This window comes from Lactuca serriola, chromosome 7 (assembly GCF_051521515.1).
Source record: "Lactuca serriola cultivar US96UC23 chromosome 7, Lser_US96UC23_V15, whole genome shotgun sequence".
Taxonomy (NCBI): domain Eukaryota; kingdom Viridiplantae; phylum Streptophyta; class Magnoliopsida; order Asterales; family Asteraceae; genus Lactuca; species Lactuca serriola.
The window spans coordinates 62,740,932-62,760,938 of record NC_136414.1 but is presented as its reverse complement, the minus strand read 5'-3'; the positions used below and the strand labels follow the sequence as shown (position 1 = coordinate 62,760,938).

The 20,007-nt window shown below is 38.5% G+C and overlaps 1 protein-coding gene across 1 annotated transcript; it reads right to left on the bottom strand.

Moving 5' to 3' along the window:
• Positions 1 to 550: 550 nt before the first annotated feature.
• On the bottom strand, positions 551 to 2,815 carry LOC145063113 (testis- and ovary-specific PAZ domain protein). The gene is made up of 4 exons (XM_079010708.1): positions 1,890 to 2,815; positions 1,627 to 1,791; positions 1,058 to 1,109; positions 551 to 966 (listed from the first exon to the last, which is right to left on the bottom strand). Exons 1-4 carry the CDS (start codon positions 2,144 to 2,146, stop codon positions 874 to 876), a joined length of 567 nt encoding a protein of 188 aa, XP_078866834.1. The 5' UTR covers positions 2,147 to 2,815; the 3' UTR covers positions 551 to 873.
• Between the last annotated feature and the right edge of the window lie 17,192 nt (positions 2,816 to 20,007).

Below are 20,007 nucleotides of genomic sequence, written 5' to 3'. Positions count from 1 at the left end.
CAACACAACACGACTTGACTTTATACTCCATTTGACATTCATTAGTTAGACAAAAGACATTCATACCCTCATCATATACAACTTTGTACTCCATTTGACATTCATTAGTTAGACAAAAGACATTCATACCCACATACCCTCATCATATACAGTAACATGGCTACATGAAGCCATGGGACCTCATGTCGCCATATATAGGTATGATTGTAATTTTATATGAATAGTTGGGTCTCAATCGGCTAATGTTGGCCCACACTGGCCTATACACGTTATTATAACACCTCAAACCCAAACTTACAAACTATAAACCATTATGAAAGCAACCAACAACTTAAAACTTATAAAGTACTCAAAATTTTGTATCCATGTGGAACATTTTGTTATCAACTCCACAACTTAAACTCCTTCTCACTCTTCTATCCATGTGAGATGAGTTGTCACTATTACTCAAAATTTTGTATCCTTGAAGTCGCAATAATCACTTTAAAAACACACATTCAAACACTCCATAGTTATGTATTACGTAATATTACATGTTGAACACAAGATATAGCTATAAAATGAAAAACAATATATAAATCATAATATAAAGTAACAAACCAATTCCACAAGAAAACCTTTCAAACTATCACTCAAATCACTATGAAACTTGTTCCTTCTCTATCAATTCTAACTAAAATTCACCCGAGATTTCTTCTACTTTCACTAACTGATGTCTTCTTTAAAAAAAAAAAAAAAAAAAGAGAAAAAGAAAGAAACCGATTGATTCAAGAAAAAGAAATATTCGCCTGTTTTGATGTTAGTATCGTTTACAAATTGAAAGCATAATTACCTTCAATCAATGTCAAAATATGAACAAAGCACCATAATTTTTCAATCAATTCGAAACATATCTGATGGTTGCTGCTTGAATGTCTCAAGAACCATGTATGGCAATATCACCATGCAAGCCATGAACAATGTGAACTGCAAAAAAAACAAAAACATGCATCAAAAAATGTAATTTGCATAAAGATTTCATCTTTTTAATGAAAAATGAGTAATTTTGCTCATTTACCACAAGAGGGAGGGTCAAGAAACTCCAAATTGGCCACAAAGCAAAACAGAACCTGTAAAGTAATTCCAAAAAGAAAAGAGGAAAAGAGAAAAAAACAATCTTATAATGTGAAAAAATACTGCATGTTTAATGATTTTGAATTATTATTGTGATTTGAATAATCAAAAATCTTACATTTATCTAAGGTGCTGTTTCTTTTTGACTTAATGGACTTACTTAATTTGGTAATCCATATACAGGTGTTTGTGTTCTCGTTATTTTGTTTATTACAACATTGTACTTTAATTTATATCTACTACAACATTATAACAATAAATTTGATCTGTAATTGGATAACAATTCTATAATTGAGTAGATTTTTCAAAGTACAATGTTGTTATAGGAAGAAATGAAAAGTATCATCCAATAGTAAACAAATAAACAAATGTATGATGCTTATTTTGGCCCTAAATAATCATAAAACCATAGTCACAATAACGTTTTTTGTTACCAAATATTGCAATAATCAATTAAGTCACACATCTAGACACAAAAAAAAAGAAGAAGAAGATTATGGAAGTTATTCTTACAAAGAAAAAGATATGAGTCCGAGTATTGTAACAAAGGGGAGGGCATCTGTACTTGATATCTCCCACTTCTCACTAGACTTTCGGACACCCCACACTAACATACTTGTATACAAGAAATAGAGAAAGTTCAAACTCACACCAAACACCCCCAAATACAACGGTATTCTGCATAATGCACAAAAACGAACACATATTGTCATCATCAGTTCATCATAACTGAATAAAACATAAGAATATACAAAGAATAATATAAGAAAGCTTACCTTCTAATCCTACCATCATGAAACAAGATATAAATCAAGTTTGAGTGCCAATCTCCCAAGTATACGATAAAAACTGCAGAAGCAATCCAGAGTACATTCTCTAAAACCTCAACCCATGTTCTTGTTGTAGGAAAAGCAGGTGATTGAGACCGATTTCTAGAACAAGCATCGTCTTCAAGATCGTCGCCGCTTGATGCATAGCCTTGACTGTGTCTCTGCCGCATAAGGCCACCAGCAGTTGGGGTGCCACCGGACATTTTTATAGAATAGGAAACTACGTGGATTTCACTGCTCCAAAAAACTTATAATCTCGGAATCTGCTCTGAGATTCGATGACGAAATTGATAGCAATCTCAGATAAACATTGAAGCTAATGGAGCAGTATCGAAAGCAATGGAATCAGTAGATTATGAAATCAGAAAGTAAAATAGAAAACATTAACTGAGACCCGGAAACCCAATTTTGAAATCTGAAAAGGAGGTATGAAGGATTAATTCAGGATTTTAACCTAACTACACCAACCTCGAAAACCCACATCAAATTTAAAAGTTTAGCAAAACCCATAATTGGAATCCCAAATTCTCAACGAACCCACATCGTGAATTCAAAGATTAGAAGCAACGAATAGTGTAAAGGGATTAAAAACCCATCATCTGGGTGGGTGTCTTGCTGATCAAAACAAACCCCAGATGGGTTTTAAACAACCCTTGATGAAAATTGATTCTTGTAATCGACGCAGAGACACGAATAATTTAAAATTTTCAAGGGTTAGAGTCTAAAAATCTCGAGAGATGAAAATGGAGATCAAATTAGAAAGAGAGGGTTTTCAGTCTCAGGGATCTGTCTATGCGTGACGACGGCTGATTGAAACAAAGAGGAAGATTGTGCAGTTAGGCACACCAGATTTGTTTTTGTTTTTGTTTTTGATATTCTCTATTTACCTAGCAAGAATGTTTTTTTATTGGATAACAAAACCTTCCTTTAATTGAAAATAATAATAATAAATAAATAAACCAACTTTAAATCTTGTTACACCTATTTACTATCATTGTGCTTAAAATTTGTTTGTTTTTGCTTTTTATGTGAAAATTTCTCTTTTATAATCACATATTTTGATTTTAAACCATTCACAATGATTATAATTTGATTATAAATCCCATTATAATGGAAAAAATCTTGCCCTAAAATGGAAAAGAATATTGTCTTAAAATGGACAAAAACTAAAATATATTACGTTATTTTGCACGAAATATATAGTTTAGTAATTAGTATAGATGTTACTTGTTAGTTTTAACTTTTAACCCTAAAATATACTATGTTAATACACAAATTATGAGTATTACATCCGAGTTATGTTGAATTGTTGATGAGTGTGGGATTGTATATATAACACCTTAATTTTATTAAATAACAAAATTTACCTCAAATCGGTTTGCATTAACAATTTTCTTAAAAACCTTTTTCAAAGTGTTGTTTTATTTTTAACCGGTAAATATATAATAAATAAATCAACCTCTAGCAAGTGACTAAAGGAGGAAAATGAGGAGTACAAATTGAAGATAACAGTTTACAAGCAAAGTAAATAGGTTTCTACAAGGGTTTTATAAATACTTATTAGGGATTTCAAAGTAAATAGGTTTCTACAAGGGTTTTATAAATACTTATTAGGGATTTCAATTTTTTTTTTTTTTTTTTTTTTTTTTTTTTTTTTTTTTTTTTTTTAGCATTTCACTAAAAAATTTGAAGGATTGCCTAGGTTACCTTGGCCTACTACATAAGGTTGTCTCTGCTTTCTCGGTTTTTGGATTTTGTAATACATAAATAAAAGATGCTCAAACAAAAATAATTTATGAAAACAAAGAGTTTAATGGAAATTCATTTGTATTATGATTATCAAATTGAAACTAACAAAATTATATACTAGTAGTCCAAATATGTCAACCGATGCAAATTATTAATCATGATTTTTATTATAAAAATAAAAACGGAAATCAAGTTCTAAGAGGTAGACATACGTTCAAATTATTATAACTTATGCTATGATCATACCTCCAACGTTGGTGGTGTGATGATGACATGGCCATGGGTTACGACGAGCACACTCCCATGCGGCGTGGATGTTGGCATACCGAGCTTTAGCTACAGTTAACCACACAACTCCTTTCTTCTTTCTTCTTCTGTCCAAAATTTAAAAAAAAAAAAAAAAAAAAAAAAAAAAAAAAAAAAAAAAAATTCATTGTCATCCTAGTGTTTTTATTTTGTTGCACATATGATCCCAAATTTTGAAGTCATCATGAACATATTTGCAACAAAATACAAACTATGATGCCATTAAGACAATTTCAAAATTTTGAACCGAACTAAAGATTTTAAATGGAACATAAAGATCAAAATTATATTTTATTTTAAAAACAATTTTGACAAAGTCTTTGTATCTATACAACATAGATATGGCCATTACGAATGTCTTACTAAAATAAATTTTATTTGGTATATAATATTCATACAAAATAAATAAGGCAATCTAGGCGTTCATAATCGACTATCCAACCCATTTCAAACACTCATCTTATAGTTGACCATAATAACGGATGGCCAATATGTACTTCATGGTCAACCCTCTAAGAAGTCTAAGATCAACCATGGGCCATCATTTTGGCTGCCCACACTATTAGTTAATATTCTATGCTTAAATTCTATCAATTAGTATTTTCTCCATTTTAATTAAACAAATTTGTTTGACAACTTCTATTAAATTTATGATCATTTAAACTTATGGATTTTATATTATGCATCATTTGATATTTCAGAAGTTCTTTATTGGAAAACTTTGTCAAGTCTTGTCTTTTTAACATGCTTCCTAATGTCTATTCCAAGCTTCAGCACATCAATGTGATCTTTCCCGGTACTTTTAATCTTATAGTTTTGGAAGCCATAGATACTAAAAGACCACGAACATGTTACAACTTAAGGGATTAGTTCGTCAGTTATTAAAAGACGGACTAAAGGGTTTGTGGTCAATGATATCAGATGTTGACAAAAATGTTTCAACTAGTGGTTGTTTTTTGAGGGTTTAAGTCCTATTTGAGACAAAATGTATAGAATTAAGAGTGAGATGGTGGATGTGTAAGTCAATAGTCATTATAAATATTAATAATAATTAAAAATGAGAATGTTAGATGCAAATTTGTATAAGCCAAACATATATTATAAGAATAAGTTTCCATTTTTGATGATTACAAATCAGAGGTGTCAAACTTTCCAAGTATAAAGAAGAATAAAATAAAGACTAAACGCTTAATGTCATCCAAACCATCAAGAGCATTTCAGAAATTTACTTTAATAAAAGATGTACATTTCTAGATGCAAATTCATTTAGGCCAAACAAAAATTGTATGATGATTTCATTTTTTGATGATTGTAATTTCGCAAATAGTGTATATTCATTTTTACATTGATATTTATACCTTATATTTATGTTTCGAAAAAATCAATCTAGGATAATACCTCAAGACACTTTCATTTTTAGGCACAAAATCAAAAATGAAGCATATATGGTCTTATGGAATGTTCAGGATCTTAAGAAATGTGTCCAAAATTACGTTTTATGAGTATATATGTTCATATGTCTGAAATTAGGATACATTTGATGAAATAACGAGTTTGTTGTGACATTCCCAAAATCTCGGCCAGAAAAGACTGATTTTCATTTATGCTTTTAAATAATTTCAGAGTAAATCCTTTTGATTTGAAAGAGTTGCGGAATTTGTTCCCAAAACAAAAAATGATAAAATAATATTTATCAAAGCATTTCATCAAGAGATGCATTTTTATTATATAATCAAAACTCGGGATGTCATGTTCCGATACAGACCATAAAGCATAAACGATAACATTACAAGTCATTCAACAAATATGTACATATACAGACTTGTAAACAAAACAACTCAATGATTCATCCATCTTACGCCCTTGTGCCACTTCCTGTAATACAAATAAAACTGAGTGGGTCAGGCTTGGGAGCCTGGTGAGCATATAGGGTTTTCAACCCACAATAAATAAGTTATATTTAATTTCACCAACCAACACTATCCCGATTACCCATTCCCGTTATCCTCACTTTACGTCCCTAAAACAACATCTATCTCAAGGGACCTAATCTAGGATTTTCATCTGGATGGACATCACTGCTAAGGGGTTTCCTCAACAATAGATATCCTAAAGGCAACCATGAGGGGGATAGAGTACACCGGTGAACACATCGTTCACAACACCTACAGGTTATGAACCTGCTAGCGTTCCACTGGACTGTCTAGAAAGAGTCCGTGGTCGTTATCCATACTCCGCTGAATAACTAGATCAACAACAACAACAACATCAAGGCCTCTCATCTGTTTATTACACACAAACTATCTACCCATGTTCTACCCAACATATTAGTAGATAAAATATATATTTTCATACATAGTTTAAAACCTGTATATCATTTTCATTCAATATATATTCCACATAACAGATGAGGCATACCCACATAACACGTATATCACAGAAAGCAATTCAGATCTATGAGATGGAAGAGGGTGAATATACATTCACACACATAACAACAAATTATACACATAACACGTATTTCGTATAAAATACTTCATGATCATGCGTTAGAAGAAAGTAACTACGCACTCACACATATAAACAACAATATACTTAATACACTCGAACCATACTTGTATTATTATCGTGTTTATGAAAGGTAGTATACACTCACTTGATCAGAAGATGATCAGACAGCACTACGGCTTGTAGAAGTAGTAATCCTCAGCAGATCTGGAAGATCTCTACAAAAATCGAACTTCTCGCGGGCAGAGCTTCGGCTCGGGAACCGCACTTCTTGGGATCTTCGGGATCTCGGGACTTGCCTCGGGGCTCGAGAATAATACCGGGGCTTCGGGGTATTTCTGGCACGCAAATCGATGCAAAACGGGAGAGAGAAGAGAGAAAATGAACAAAAGAACCGGCTGCCCTCGCATCCTATTTATAGGAGGCTGGAGCCTCGGAGTACGCGGAGCGTACGCCTGTACGTGGGGACTACAGGTCCGAAATCGTCACTGCGTTCGTCATCCGAAGCCACTAGCTGCGAGTGTCGACATCTTCGGAGTACGCGGGGCGTACTTCGGATCGGATTGCTGACTCCTCTTCGGATAATGCCGGATTTAAAGATTTAATTTAAATACAAAATATTTAATAAACTTCGGAAATTCATATCTTCTTCATACGAACTCCGCTTTCGACGTTCTTTATATCCACGCGAATGTGAGACTACGCTCTACAACTTTTGTTTAGACTCCGTCGGCTAATTTTGACTTTATTTTTATTATTTATTTTTAATAGGCCGCGACAGAAAAACTTCGTTATAAATTCATAACTTCTTCGTTTGACGTCCGTTCTCGCCTAACTTTTTATCGCTTCGATACCAACAACGAGACCTTCGATCCTCGTTTAGATTGCTTCGGCTAAAAACCGCTCGATCTCAAATCGAGTATTTCAGGCTGCATACCGCTAAGTCGAAACTTCGATAAATCATAACTTCCTCATACGAAGTCAGATTTGGGCGTTCTATATATATTCGGAAACCTCGTTTCGACCACTACAACTTTATGTAAAGATATCGAACTTATCTCATACTTTACTTTTGACGCTTATTTTTATTCTTAATTAATCAAACCACATAATTAAGCAATTAGGCACAAAACACATAATACTCAAATAATATACTTCTATTATTTCAAAACGGGTTACAAAAGTTAACCTAAACTATTACATTGCTAAAAATGGCAAGCCCGGAAACACAGGCGTTACAATTCTCTCCACCTTAGAATGATTCCGTCCCCAGAATCACACATCAACAAACAACTGCAGATAGCGACCCATCATGTCACTCTCCATCTCCCAGGTGAGATTCGGCTCATTCGTGTGTTTCCATCGGACAAGCACTAACCCAACCATCTTGCGTCGCAATTTCTTAGTCTTTCGGTCAACAATTGCCTCTGGTTCCTCAATCAACCTTTTGTTCTCATCAATTCTCAATTCAGAAATTGGAATTATGTCGGGAACTTCCCCCGTGAACTTCCTCAAATAACACACATGAAAAGTGTTATGAATTCCATTCAGTTCTTCTGGTAGTTCGAGCTTGTAAGCTTGGTTCCCAATCCTCTGAAGAACTTTAAACAGTCCAATAAACCTTGGACTCAACTTTCCCCTTTTACCAAATCTTATAAGTCCCTTCCACGGCAAGACTTTAAGCAAAACCGAATCCCCAACCTCAAAAGTCATCGGTCTTCGCTTCTTGTCAGCATAGCTCTTTTGACGATCCTGAGCTGCTAACATTCTTTCCCTAATTATTTTCAACTTTTCAGCAGTTTGATGAACCAACTCGGGTCCCATAAACTGCTTTTCCCCAGCCTCAAGCCATCAAGACGGCATACGACACTTCTGCCCGTACAAAGCTTGATAAGGTGCCATCTTAATGCTCGAGTGGAAACTATTATTGTAGGAAAATTATACCAAAGGTAAATGTTCATCCCAATTACCTAGGAATTCCAAGGTACATGCTCTCAGCATATCTTCAAGTGTTTGTATCGTTCTTTCACTCTGACCATCAGTCTGCGGATGGTAAGCTGTACTTAAACATAACTTGGTACCCAGTTCCTCTTGTAGACTTTTCCAAAATCGTGAGGTGAAACGGCTATCACGATCCGACACAATCGTTAACGGAACACCGTGAAACCTCACAATTTCCTTCACGTAAGAATTCGCTAGCTTCTCCATAGACCATTTCTCCTTGCCCGCTATGAAATGCGCACTCTTAGTGAATCGATCAACGACCACCCAAATCATGTCGTGAACATTCTTCGTTCTGGACAGTTTAGTGACAAAATCCATAGCAATGTCTTCCCACTTACCCATAGGCACAGACAAAGGTTCTAAACTCCCATACGGTTTCTGATGTTGTGTCTTTACTCTCGCACAAGTTACACACTCAGCCACATACTTTGCAACATCAAGCTTCATCGTCGGCCACCAGTAGTAGGGTTTCAGGTCCCTATACATTTTAGTGCTACCCGGATGAATCGAGTACATGGTCTTGTGAGCTTCTTCCATCAGAAGATCTCTAATTCCTCCTGTCTTAGGTATCCAAATCCGATCTTGGAACACCTTTAGTCCATGACTGTTTACACCGAACACCAACGTTTTGCCCAAACGTTCCTCCTTTCGGTCATTCTTTTCAGAAGCTTCCTCTTGAGCTTTCTTTATACTTTCCACAATGGTCGAGACAACTTCAATTCTCAACGCTCTTGGCCTTTTCCTTTCAAGATTGACTTTCCGACTGAGAGCATCAACAACAACATTAGCTTTACCGGGGTGGTAAAGTATCTCACAGTCGTAGTCTTTAAGTAATTCTAGCCAGCGTCGTTGCCTCATATTCAATTCTTTCTGATTAAAGAGATATTGGAGACTCTTATGATCAGTGAAAAGTTTGCACTTCGTGCCATAGAGGTAATGCCTCCATATTTTCAGAGCGAAAACTACCGCTGCCAACTCCAATGATACTCTTTTCGCAATTTCAAATTCTTATCACTATCCAGGATGTAATGGAATTAGAACTTTAAATGCATTGATCTATTGTGATATTTAGATGCCAAGGTCTCAAATGAATCTTAGATGTTATAGAATATTTCACTTGAACTTTGTTACTAGAAACAATTCCATGAAATTGAAGTCTCAATTTCAAGGCACATTCCTTGAATACTTCTCTTGCATTAAAGTTTCCAACTCACATGTAGATTTTACAAGCATCTCCCATTATGGAAATATTTCCATATTTCCATATGACCATCAATTCTGACCAAGGATCATCTCAATCTAAAATCATGTCATTATGGTCCATCCTAAATAGTATCATACTTATAACTTTTGACAAGTAACCAGTCTTTTGTAAAACCTCGGAATGTTCTTGATAGTTGTTTAACAACTTTAGTCGCACGAAATTCTAATCCTTTTCTCACAATGCTGAGGGCATTTGAAAAATTAGAATAAGTGAATATTATAGCATATATGATCAATCCTTTATCCAAAGCATATGGGACTTGATTCATTATGTCTCACATAAGGATTTGATATATGTTCAATCTCTTGCTATAATATTTCCATATATCAAATTTCATATGTTGAAACATTTCAACATGATATTCACATATGTATTTGACTAAGTCCTATTAAACTAGACGATCTAAACCTTTAGATTTAAAACAAAGTATGAGTGCCCTCTCCCTTAAGTCTACTATACCGAAACAATTGCCAAACTTTGCAATTTGCAAATTATAGACATTGTTCCTTATGAACAGTATTGTCAACATGCAATACAAGCATATTAGTTATGCTCCCACTAGCTTTGACATGTACCCATAAATCAACTGGACTTCTATAAATCAATACCCTTTGAATTTCTTACAAAAGTACAAATTTTTGTTATGCAATGCTTCGATAAGTCTCCAACTAGACTTCTTAAGCTTATACACCTTAATTGGATAGACTATATGTGTGTGTGTGTGTTTAAACCCTTCAAGACTAATAGATATATCTCTTGAAATTTCAAACAATTCCATGTCATTCCTCACAATTCTAAATATGAAGAGGGATGCCATAGTCATATTATCAATTTGAGAATGCAATTAACACAACCAATATCTATAACGATCTTTATCAGATCTTTTAAAATCTGTCATAGTCAATTTCATGAATTAGAGTGATACCTTTGCCGCCTAGATTTTATGGTGCATATGTTCCCATCCATGTAAATCTATTATTTCCGAACTACAATCATAAGACAAGGTTTAGGACAAAATCAAATTCAAATTTAGCTTTCCTTAATGGACTGAACTTCGCTATTCTAAATTTCCTGCCCTCTGGTAGCACAAGGGTCTACCAGTGCTTCCATGTTGTTAGCAATTCACCCATATTGATCTGTGTACTTTCATTGAACAATGTGCACACAAAAATAAGAATGTGTCAATCAAACACGACAGGTTATAAACCTTCGGTTGCGTCCTTGTGATAACTAAAAGGTTTATTGTCGGTTGACTCTTGAAACTCTCAAGATCAATATGACCCCCACTGAATTCTTGACATATGAGTTTTCTCTCCAGGAACATTGCTTGACGAGCTAAAAAAATATTCAAAAATTCATGTGGATTCTCGACAAAAAAACACTTCATAGAATAGGTCTGATGGGATTAAAATAACTATTAATCTATGAAGATCGATTAGATCTTGAACAAGTATATGAATATAAAACAGTAAGAACGCGATAATAAGAACAAGACAAGATTGAATCAAACGTGTCGAATGATTTAAACAAAATACTCAGAAGAGCTCGATTAAGAACATCAACTGTAGAGGATTGAGAGGTTACAAAAACGATTAAAGAAACCTGCTTTGCTTTAGATGAATCGTAATCGTAAAATCTCTAAAAACGTAAACCTCTATCTCGTTGCCCTAATATGCATGCAAGCATTAACTTATATACAATACATAAAAGGCTCTCGGTTGGACAGGCCCAAACCGGAGTGTACATGGCTAAACTATCGAGCCCAAAAGACGCAACATCAAAATAATCTTCAGCCCAACAATCTCCCCCTTTGCGTCAATTTGGAGCGAGACCTTCACTTTTTACTTGGGCCGGCAGCTGAAGCTGGTACCTTCTTCTTCACGGTGCTAAACAGACACTTGGTTATGGAGAGGATGGTCTGTCTAAACCGGATGTACCAATTGATCATATCATTGAAGTACTTGATGTCATCAGCCGAATTCTCTTTACACCGCTTGATAATTGATAAGACGTGCTCCAAGCAAGTTGTGGTGTAAAGGTGTTTGTCAGCTAAAGCGAAGAGACATTTCTGTCCTTCGGCTCTAGTGAACATTACTGAGTTACGCCTCGGATCAATCTTGCCCATTTGCATTTGGTTTAGATCACTGGCCGATCCCACAGGTGCTATCTTCGGTTTCCTTTTGAAAACTGTGGCGACCTCCTGATCCATTAGGGCAACCTCCATGATATAGCAGGCCAACATCCTTTTGACATGGTCTATGATGGGACCATATTCGGTTTCATCAATCAAAAGGATATTGTATAAGACAATCCAATCATGAGGATTTAGATTGGGCAGATCCGCCAAGGAGATAATGTGAGCAGTTCTTGCAGATCCTCGAATGAGCTTGAACTTAACGTTTGTGAATCTCCCCACGGCATAAGGCTTTAGCACCCGAACGTTTACAATCTTCTGGGTGCTCCAGGTAAGATATTGAGGACGAGCAGCCTCCAGGTAGAAGTCAATGAGCTCCCTGTCAAGCTCATCGTTCGGATGCGGGACTTCAAAAATGTTAGAGAAGGCGTGGAAGATGAACGCCTTTCGAGTCAGCGGCATATCAAACTGCAAATCGACAGTGTTGTTGCAGTCGAATGATATAACCGGCTCGAGCCATAATATGCTTGGAGTTTCTATGGCCTCTTTTATCATACGTTCCCTGCTCCAGGCAGGGAAGAGCAGCTTTCGGCTCTCAAGGAGATCGTGGGCTTCTTTTTGCTTGCGTTCGGCTTCTTCAGCCTCACGCGCCACACGACTGGCATCGCATTCAGCATTGCGACTGTTCTTTCTTTTTAACATGTCGGCAATGGTCTCCTTGTCTTCATCTTCATCTTCATCTTCCTCAGCTATGTTTTTACCCTTGTTCTTCACACCCGAACCCGAAGCATGATCAGCAGAGGGTGGTTCGGTTGCGTGAGTAGCTTTGGAGGAAGGAGGTGGTTTCGATCCCTTCTTCTCATCTCCCCCTTGTTTCGGAATGAACACGAAACTTGGTAGGCCTTCAATCTTGCTTAAAAGGTCCATGGTTGGAGAGAGCTTTTCAGCGAGGGTACGCCTCACCGAATGGTTTAGGATGGGGTCGTGTGCTTCCAGGATGTTTGATAACGCTGCGTGGACATCCGAAACACACGTCTTTATCACCTCCCTTTCGGATCGACGAGCTTCCAGTTGTTGTTGGGAGTTGGAAAGTTGCGTGCTCTTGACCTTGAGGGCGGTTGTTTTACTCGCCAAGACGTCCATCAGAGAATTCTCGGCTGCAAGATCCTCTTGTAGCTTTGCCAGGCGGGCATCGATGGAGGCACGAAGTGCCGAGTTGTCGTCGCTGATATGTTGTCGAAGTGTAGCGAACGAAGACAGCTCCATCGAGACAAACTTGGCCAATTGTTGAACAATCGGTTCCAGAGTTGTCTTGGTGGCGTCGGCGCTTTCCTGCAAGGACTTCAGCAGGACGGAAGCGTCGGTGAATAGTTTATCGACTTTTTCGGTCGCAGCCTCACAGGCTCGGGTGGAGGCATCGATTGCAGCAGTTGCTGAGGCCACCGAATCATGTTGAGCCCTTGAAAAGGCGTCAACAATCTTCTGAAGGGCAGCTTCAGAAAGGGATGACTGCTGGTTGGTGGAGGAGGCGAGAAGTAGATCAACCTTCTCGTTTAGCTCTCGGAGATGCTTCTTTGTCACTGGAGCATCATCCTCCTCGTCACTTTGAACTTGAAACGGACTATAGTAGACCGAATCGAAGTTCATGTGATCACCACCAAGGTATTGGTTGTCGCCATCGGAGGCGTCTTCTGGAGATGGAGGGGGTGGTGAAGCTGGGGGTGTTGTGGGTTTGGTTGGTTCAGGTTGAGTGGGTGGTGGGTTAAATTTGGGTGGTGGTGGAGTATGGGTAGTTTGGGTGGTATGGGTTTCGGTTTGTGGTGGTTCGGTTACTGGAGGGGTTTCGGTAACTGGTGGTGTTTCGGTTGATGTGGTAAAGATGGGTGGAGGTATAGGGAAAGAGGTTGGAGGAATAGTGGGGTTTATGGTGGGAATGGAAATAGGAATAGTTGGTGGAGGTGAAGGAACTAGAGATTGATGAAGTTCCATCTCTGGGGTTGGGGACCGAGGTGGTGTGTTGCCTCGTTGAGGAGATTCGGCTCCTTGAGATCCTTCAGAGTCCGAACTTCCACCCTCAGATTCGCTTGAAGAGGAGGGAATAAGTAGCTTTCGCTTCTGTTGGGTCTTCCTTCTCTTCGGCTGTGGGGATGAAGCAGCCTTCGGTTGTTTCCTCTTTTTGGGAGAAGGTCCCTTTGGAGCTTGGGACACTTGCTTCCCCTTCTCTGCCTTTTTGCCCCTGCCCACCGGTTTGTCGGCATCATGGATCGACCTTAGCATGTCCGGTGTCAGTTCCCTCGGACCAGTTGGCCTAAACTCCTTGATCGTCCGGATCAGTCTGCTGTCGGAGGGCACATTACCATACATTGTCTCCGGGATGGAGCCAATGAAGGAAAATTTTGATGCATCTGAGACGATGATCTTCTTGGTATGGAACGTACCGATAGAAGACATCGATGCACCATCAGCAGTTGGAACATCAAACTTGTCCATGGCCCATCTTGTTATCAAGATCCAGAACCGGGCCAACGACACCTCAGAGTGTCGGGATGAGGAAGAGAGGCTCTGAATGAGCTGTTGCCATAGGACAAACCCATAGTCCAGGTTTATCCCGTTGTATACCCCATACATTATCGACAGGAAAAGACGACTTGCACCGTCAGATCCTGAGCTCCTCTCCGACAGGCCCTTGAAAAGGACTATAAATAGACCATTCCACTAGGGCGGCAGGCAAGACTTCTTAAACTTGGAGACAGAGGTGAGAACCTCTGTGTATCCCATGTTGTAAAACATGTTATACAAATGGCCGATCGGAATCGTATCCGGATGAACTCTTGAAGGGTCAATAGCAAACCCCAGTATAGTGCAGAACCTTTGGCGTGAAACGGAGGTCTTGTGTTCTGCAAGCTCGAAAAATACCCTGTCAACGGCCTTGTCGTAGTAAGCCGTCGCGTAGACCTGTGATAGGGCCACCATTGGCACAGTTTCAATTCTGGATAGTGCATGTGCAAGTTGGGAATACTTGAGGCATTCTATGACCGGCGACATGTAGGAATCATACGCCAGTGGGTTAAGATCAATGACTAGACATTGTTGGGGTCGAATGGGAAGAATCTGTGAAGTTGCATGAACAGAAGAAGATTCAGCCATTGTTGCAGGTTTGGAGAAGAAGATGAACGGGAGAGTGTTTGGGAGTATTTGTGCTTTGGAAATTTTGGAGGCAGTAAAAAGGTAAATGGTGGTGTAGACGGCTTTTTATAGTGGGTGATAGGAGAGAGAAAAATCGTTTCAAATCTCTTATGGAAATACGAAACGGGTTTTTGAGTGACTGATTGGTGATAGTTGGGGTGTGCGATTATCACGTAGGAGAGAGAGTGTCAGTATCCTAGGATTACGCCGCCCAATAAGCGTCGATTCAGAGAGAGGAACCGTTTCCATTTCCACACGCGCCTTTAATGCCAGAGAGATGACGCTTCGATATCGCACACGCGTCCATAAGTGTCAGGAAAAGCGCGGCCGTTTCAAATTCACGCGCGCCTCCTTTTTACCGTCGTTTGAATTTTTATCCCTTTAACTCCCGCCGAGTCAGCACCTTTTCGTCTTATCCCTTTTAAACGACAGTTTTGAATTAATGACCCACGTTGATAGTTTTTGACCACAACTTCATTATTAACCATCCAGTAATAATCCAGCCTGTAAATAATTAGTAACGGAATTTTGGAAAATCTAGGATTTTCGTGCAAAGAGTGTAAAAGAAAAAGAAATAAAGCAACTCTTTTAAGGATATTCTGTGATGTCAATAATGACACGAAACTGATGATCCCGGGCACGAATCTCTTCCTTCAAGGTCAAGGGAGACCTCAAAGTGTTAGTGTGGAATCCCGTTGAATTACGATCAAACACTTATTAATAAATGTTGAAAGGCTTCTTTTAATTAGGCTATTTAAGGGTGGTTTCGCTTTGATGCATCAATTCTATTCTTGATATAAGAAAGAAAATGAACAAAGTACTTGTGAGACCGGTGTAGCCTGTTGAACAAGTAGGTAGGATTGATTTTGTATTGGCTTGGATTAATATAAAATCTCAGATAAAAATTTAAAACTGGATCCCTTGGGAAGAAATGTTATGGTGTGTAACAATTCATGGGAATCACGCAAAAGAAAATTTGAGATATCATGAAGGTACATTCGTCAATTCATTGGTAAAAACTTGAGCAAATTAATTGGTCACCGTCAATTCGTTGGTGTTGAATTTTGGGTTTCACTCAGCTCGTAGTGGCACGAAACTAAGATCATAAACACAGATGTTGTGTAACCATAAACCTCAGTGGTAGTTTCTGAGAGTCTCAAGGGTTACGATAATGAAACGAATGTAGTGGAGAAGAGTTATGGAGATGGTGTAAGAAAACATAGTACCTCTGCTGCGAAAATAAGGACCAAGCAGGAAACTCTTAACTCATGTGAGAAAAGAGTGAGGTAGCTCACGATGTGAATAAATGTGTTAGCCTTATTGGGAAGACAAGGTTTGTGTATACCAGATCATGAAGGCTATTATTCAAAATCTTATGAGGCTTGGGACACATACAGCAGCATGCTTCTAGGGACGCTTAAGTAATTCAGCAAATATATCCTCACAAACGAAAGACCACACAAAAAAAAAAAAATAAAAGATTTTTGGAGTTTTTGAAATGTATAATAAAAATAAAAAAATAATAAAAAAAATTAGTTAGAAAAAAAATAAGACAAAAAAAAACTGTGGAAAAAATATGAAAAACCGAACCCGAACGTTCGGTTGGTTTCGGTTGAGAAAAAGTTGAAAAACTGAACCCGAGCGTTCGGTTGGTTTCGGTTCTTGAAAATTTTGAAAAACCGAACCCGAACCTTCGGTTGGTTTCGGTTTAGGAAAATTTTGAAAAACCGAACCCGAACCTTCAGTTGGTTTCGGTTCCACAAAATTTTGGAAAACCGAACCCGAACCTTCGGTAGGTTTCGGTTTTGGAAAATTTTGAGAAACTAAGGAATTTAGACATACAAGAGATAAATACTTTTAACACGAAGAAAAACAAAATTGTACAAGAAATATACAACACAGAAAAACTACCTTTGAAGTAATGAGCGAGTCAGATGATTGAACCGAACCCGAACGTTCGATTGGTTTCGCTTCTTACGTTTGAGGTTGAGAGGTAGTGTGAGGTACTGACTCTGATTCCATCATACCTAGCCCTTGCAAAATTTTATTGAATGATGCTTCAGGAAGAGCTTTGGTAAAGACGTCGGCCAGTTGATCAGTGGTTCTTACGAAGTGAACTTCGACGTTTCCATCTTCCACATGATCTTTGATGAAGTGATACCTCAGTGTAATGTGTTTGGTTTTAGAGTGTTGCACTGGGTTATGACAGATCCTAATTGCACTTTCAGAGTCACAATATAGTGGGATCTTCTTCATATTGAGTCCATAGTCTCGAAGTTGACTTTGGATCCAAATCACTTGTGATGTGCAGGATGCTGCGGCAATGTATTCCGCTTCGGTAGTAGACAGCGACACACACGTTTGTTTCTTGGATTGCCAGCTGACCAACTTCCCGTCAAGGAATTGATAGCCTACAGTTGTGCTTTTACGGTCGAGTCCACATCCTCCAAGGTCAGCATCAGAATAGGCTTGAACGAAGAAGCCTGAGTTGGATGGATACCATAGACTTAAGGAGGTGGTTCGCTTGAGATAGCATAAGATGTTCTTCACTGCAAGCATATGTGGTTCACGTGGGTTTGCCTGAAATCGAGCACAATAACACACAGAAAACATGATATCAGGCCTGCTAGCAGTTAGATACATCAGTGAGCCTATCATTTGACGATAGAGCGTGATATCGACAGCCGGTTTGTCTAGAGATGGGGTAAGCTTGGTGCCGAATGCCATTGGGACTTTGACTTTTGAGTCTCCCATCATGCCAAACTTCGCTAGGAGAGTCTTTGTGTAAGCTTCCTGATTAATAAAGATGCCTTCGGGTCCCTGTCTTATGTTTAAACCAAGGAAAAAGTTAATAGGACCCATTGAGCTCATTTCAAACTTAGTCTCCATCAACTTTCTGAATTCAGCTGTTAAGCTGGGATTCGTGGAGCCAAAGATGATGTCATCGACATAAATTTGAACTATCACAAGGTGGTTACCTTCCTTTTTGCGAAAGAAGGTTGGGTCAACCGAACCTTGTTTAAATTTAGACATCTTTAAAAATTTTGTAAGCGTTTCATACCAGGCTCTCGGAGCTTGTTTGAGGCCGTACACAGCTTTATCCAGAATATAGCAATGATTTGGATACTTTTTGTTCACGAACCCAGGAGGTTGCTCCACATACACAGTTTCTTCGAGTTCTCCATTGAGAAATGCACACTTGACATCCATTTGGAAAACCTCAAAGTTTTTGTGAGCAGCATAGGCCAGGAATATTCTAACAGATTCTAGCCTAGCTACTGGAGCGAAAGTCTCTTCATAGTCTATCCCTTCCTCCTGACAGTATCCCTTAACAACCAGACGAGCCTTGTTCCTTATGACATTACCTTCCTTGTCCATTTTGTTCCTAAAAACCCATTTGAGACCAACAACTGAAGCATCTGGAGGAGTTGGAATTAGGCGCCAAACTTTGTTCCTTTCAAATCCGTTCAGTTCGTCTTGCATTGCTTGAACCCAATCAGAGTGATCGAGGGCAGTGTGCACTGTCTTCGGTTCAACTTTTGATACGAATGAATTAAAGATACAAAACTCAACCTTTGAAAATAAGGATGTCTGTTTTGCCTTCAGTTGAGATCGGGTCAGAACCTTTTCAGATACATCACCAACTACTTGAGAGATTGGATGATCTTTGGTCCATTTGGTAAGAGGAGGGTAATTCGGATCAAAGGTTGGGTCTAGTTCAGAGTTGATCATTTCTTCTGGTTCAGATTGGCTATCGTAATCAAGCGTCATATCATCATGCTCCCCCTCAATTGATGAGTCTTGAGAAACATGAGGTTCAGGGGTTTCTTGTGGTGCTGGACTTTCAGGCGTTGAAGCACCTTCGTTTGGAGGGGTATCTTCGGTTGGAGAAGCACCTTCGGTTGGTGAAGGACCTTCAGTTGAAGTTGTAGAGCTTGGCTCCCCCTGGACTTGTGAGCTTGGCTCCCCCTCGACATGAGAACTTGGCTCCCCCTCGACTGAAGCATTGTTGGATGGAGATTCTTCAGTGGGCGATTCTCCTTCATGCATTCTTCTTGCAGCATCTTCGACAATCTGCTTCATATGATCAATTTTGTTGTCAGCTGCACCTTCTTCTGAGAGAGAAGCTTTTTCTGGTTTGTCAAAGAGCTCCAAAAATTTCTCGTATAAATTGGCGATCGAAACTGTGACTTGGCCAGTTTGAGGAAAGATTTCCCCGGCAGTGTCTTCTTTGGCCTGTAGCTTCTTGACATAGCTGTCGTCAAAGGTCACGTAGTATGTCTCTTCAATCCTTCTCGAACGCTTGTTTAGGACCCTGTACGCCTTGGATGTGAGCGAGTAACCCAGAAAAATTCCCTCGTCGGCTTTGACATCAAACTTGTTGCGGTGTTCTTTAGAGTTAAAGATGAAACACCTTGAGCCAAACACATGGAAAAATTTCACATTGGGCTTTCTATTGTTTAATATCTCATATGGTGTGAGCGTGAAACGCTTGTTAAGATAGGACCTGTTCTGTGTAAAACAAGCAGCAGAAATAGCGTCAGCCCAAAAATAAAGAGGTAAGGAGGCGAAACTTAGCATAGTTCGGGCAGCTTCACACAAAGACCGGTTTCGCCTTTCGACTATTCCATTCTGTTGTGGTGTGTAGGGAGCTGAGAAATTGTGACTAATTCCCTTTACTGCAAGAAACTCTTCAAACTCCCTGTTCTTGAATTCAAGACCATTGTTGCTCCTGATGTTGCGAACAACCTTCTTGAGCTGGACTTCAATTTGCTTGATAAACACTTTCAGCTTTTGAGTCGCTTCAGATTTGAGCTTTAGAAAGAACACCCATGTAAATCGTGAAAAGTCATCAACAATAACAAGAATATACTTGCTACCACCGATGCTTTCGATAGATGAAGGACCACACA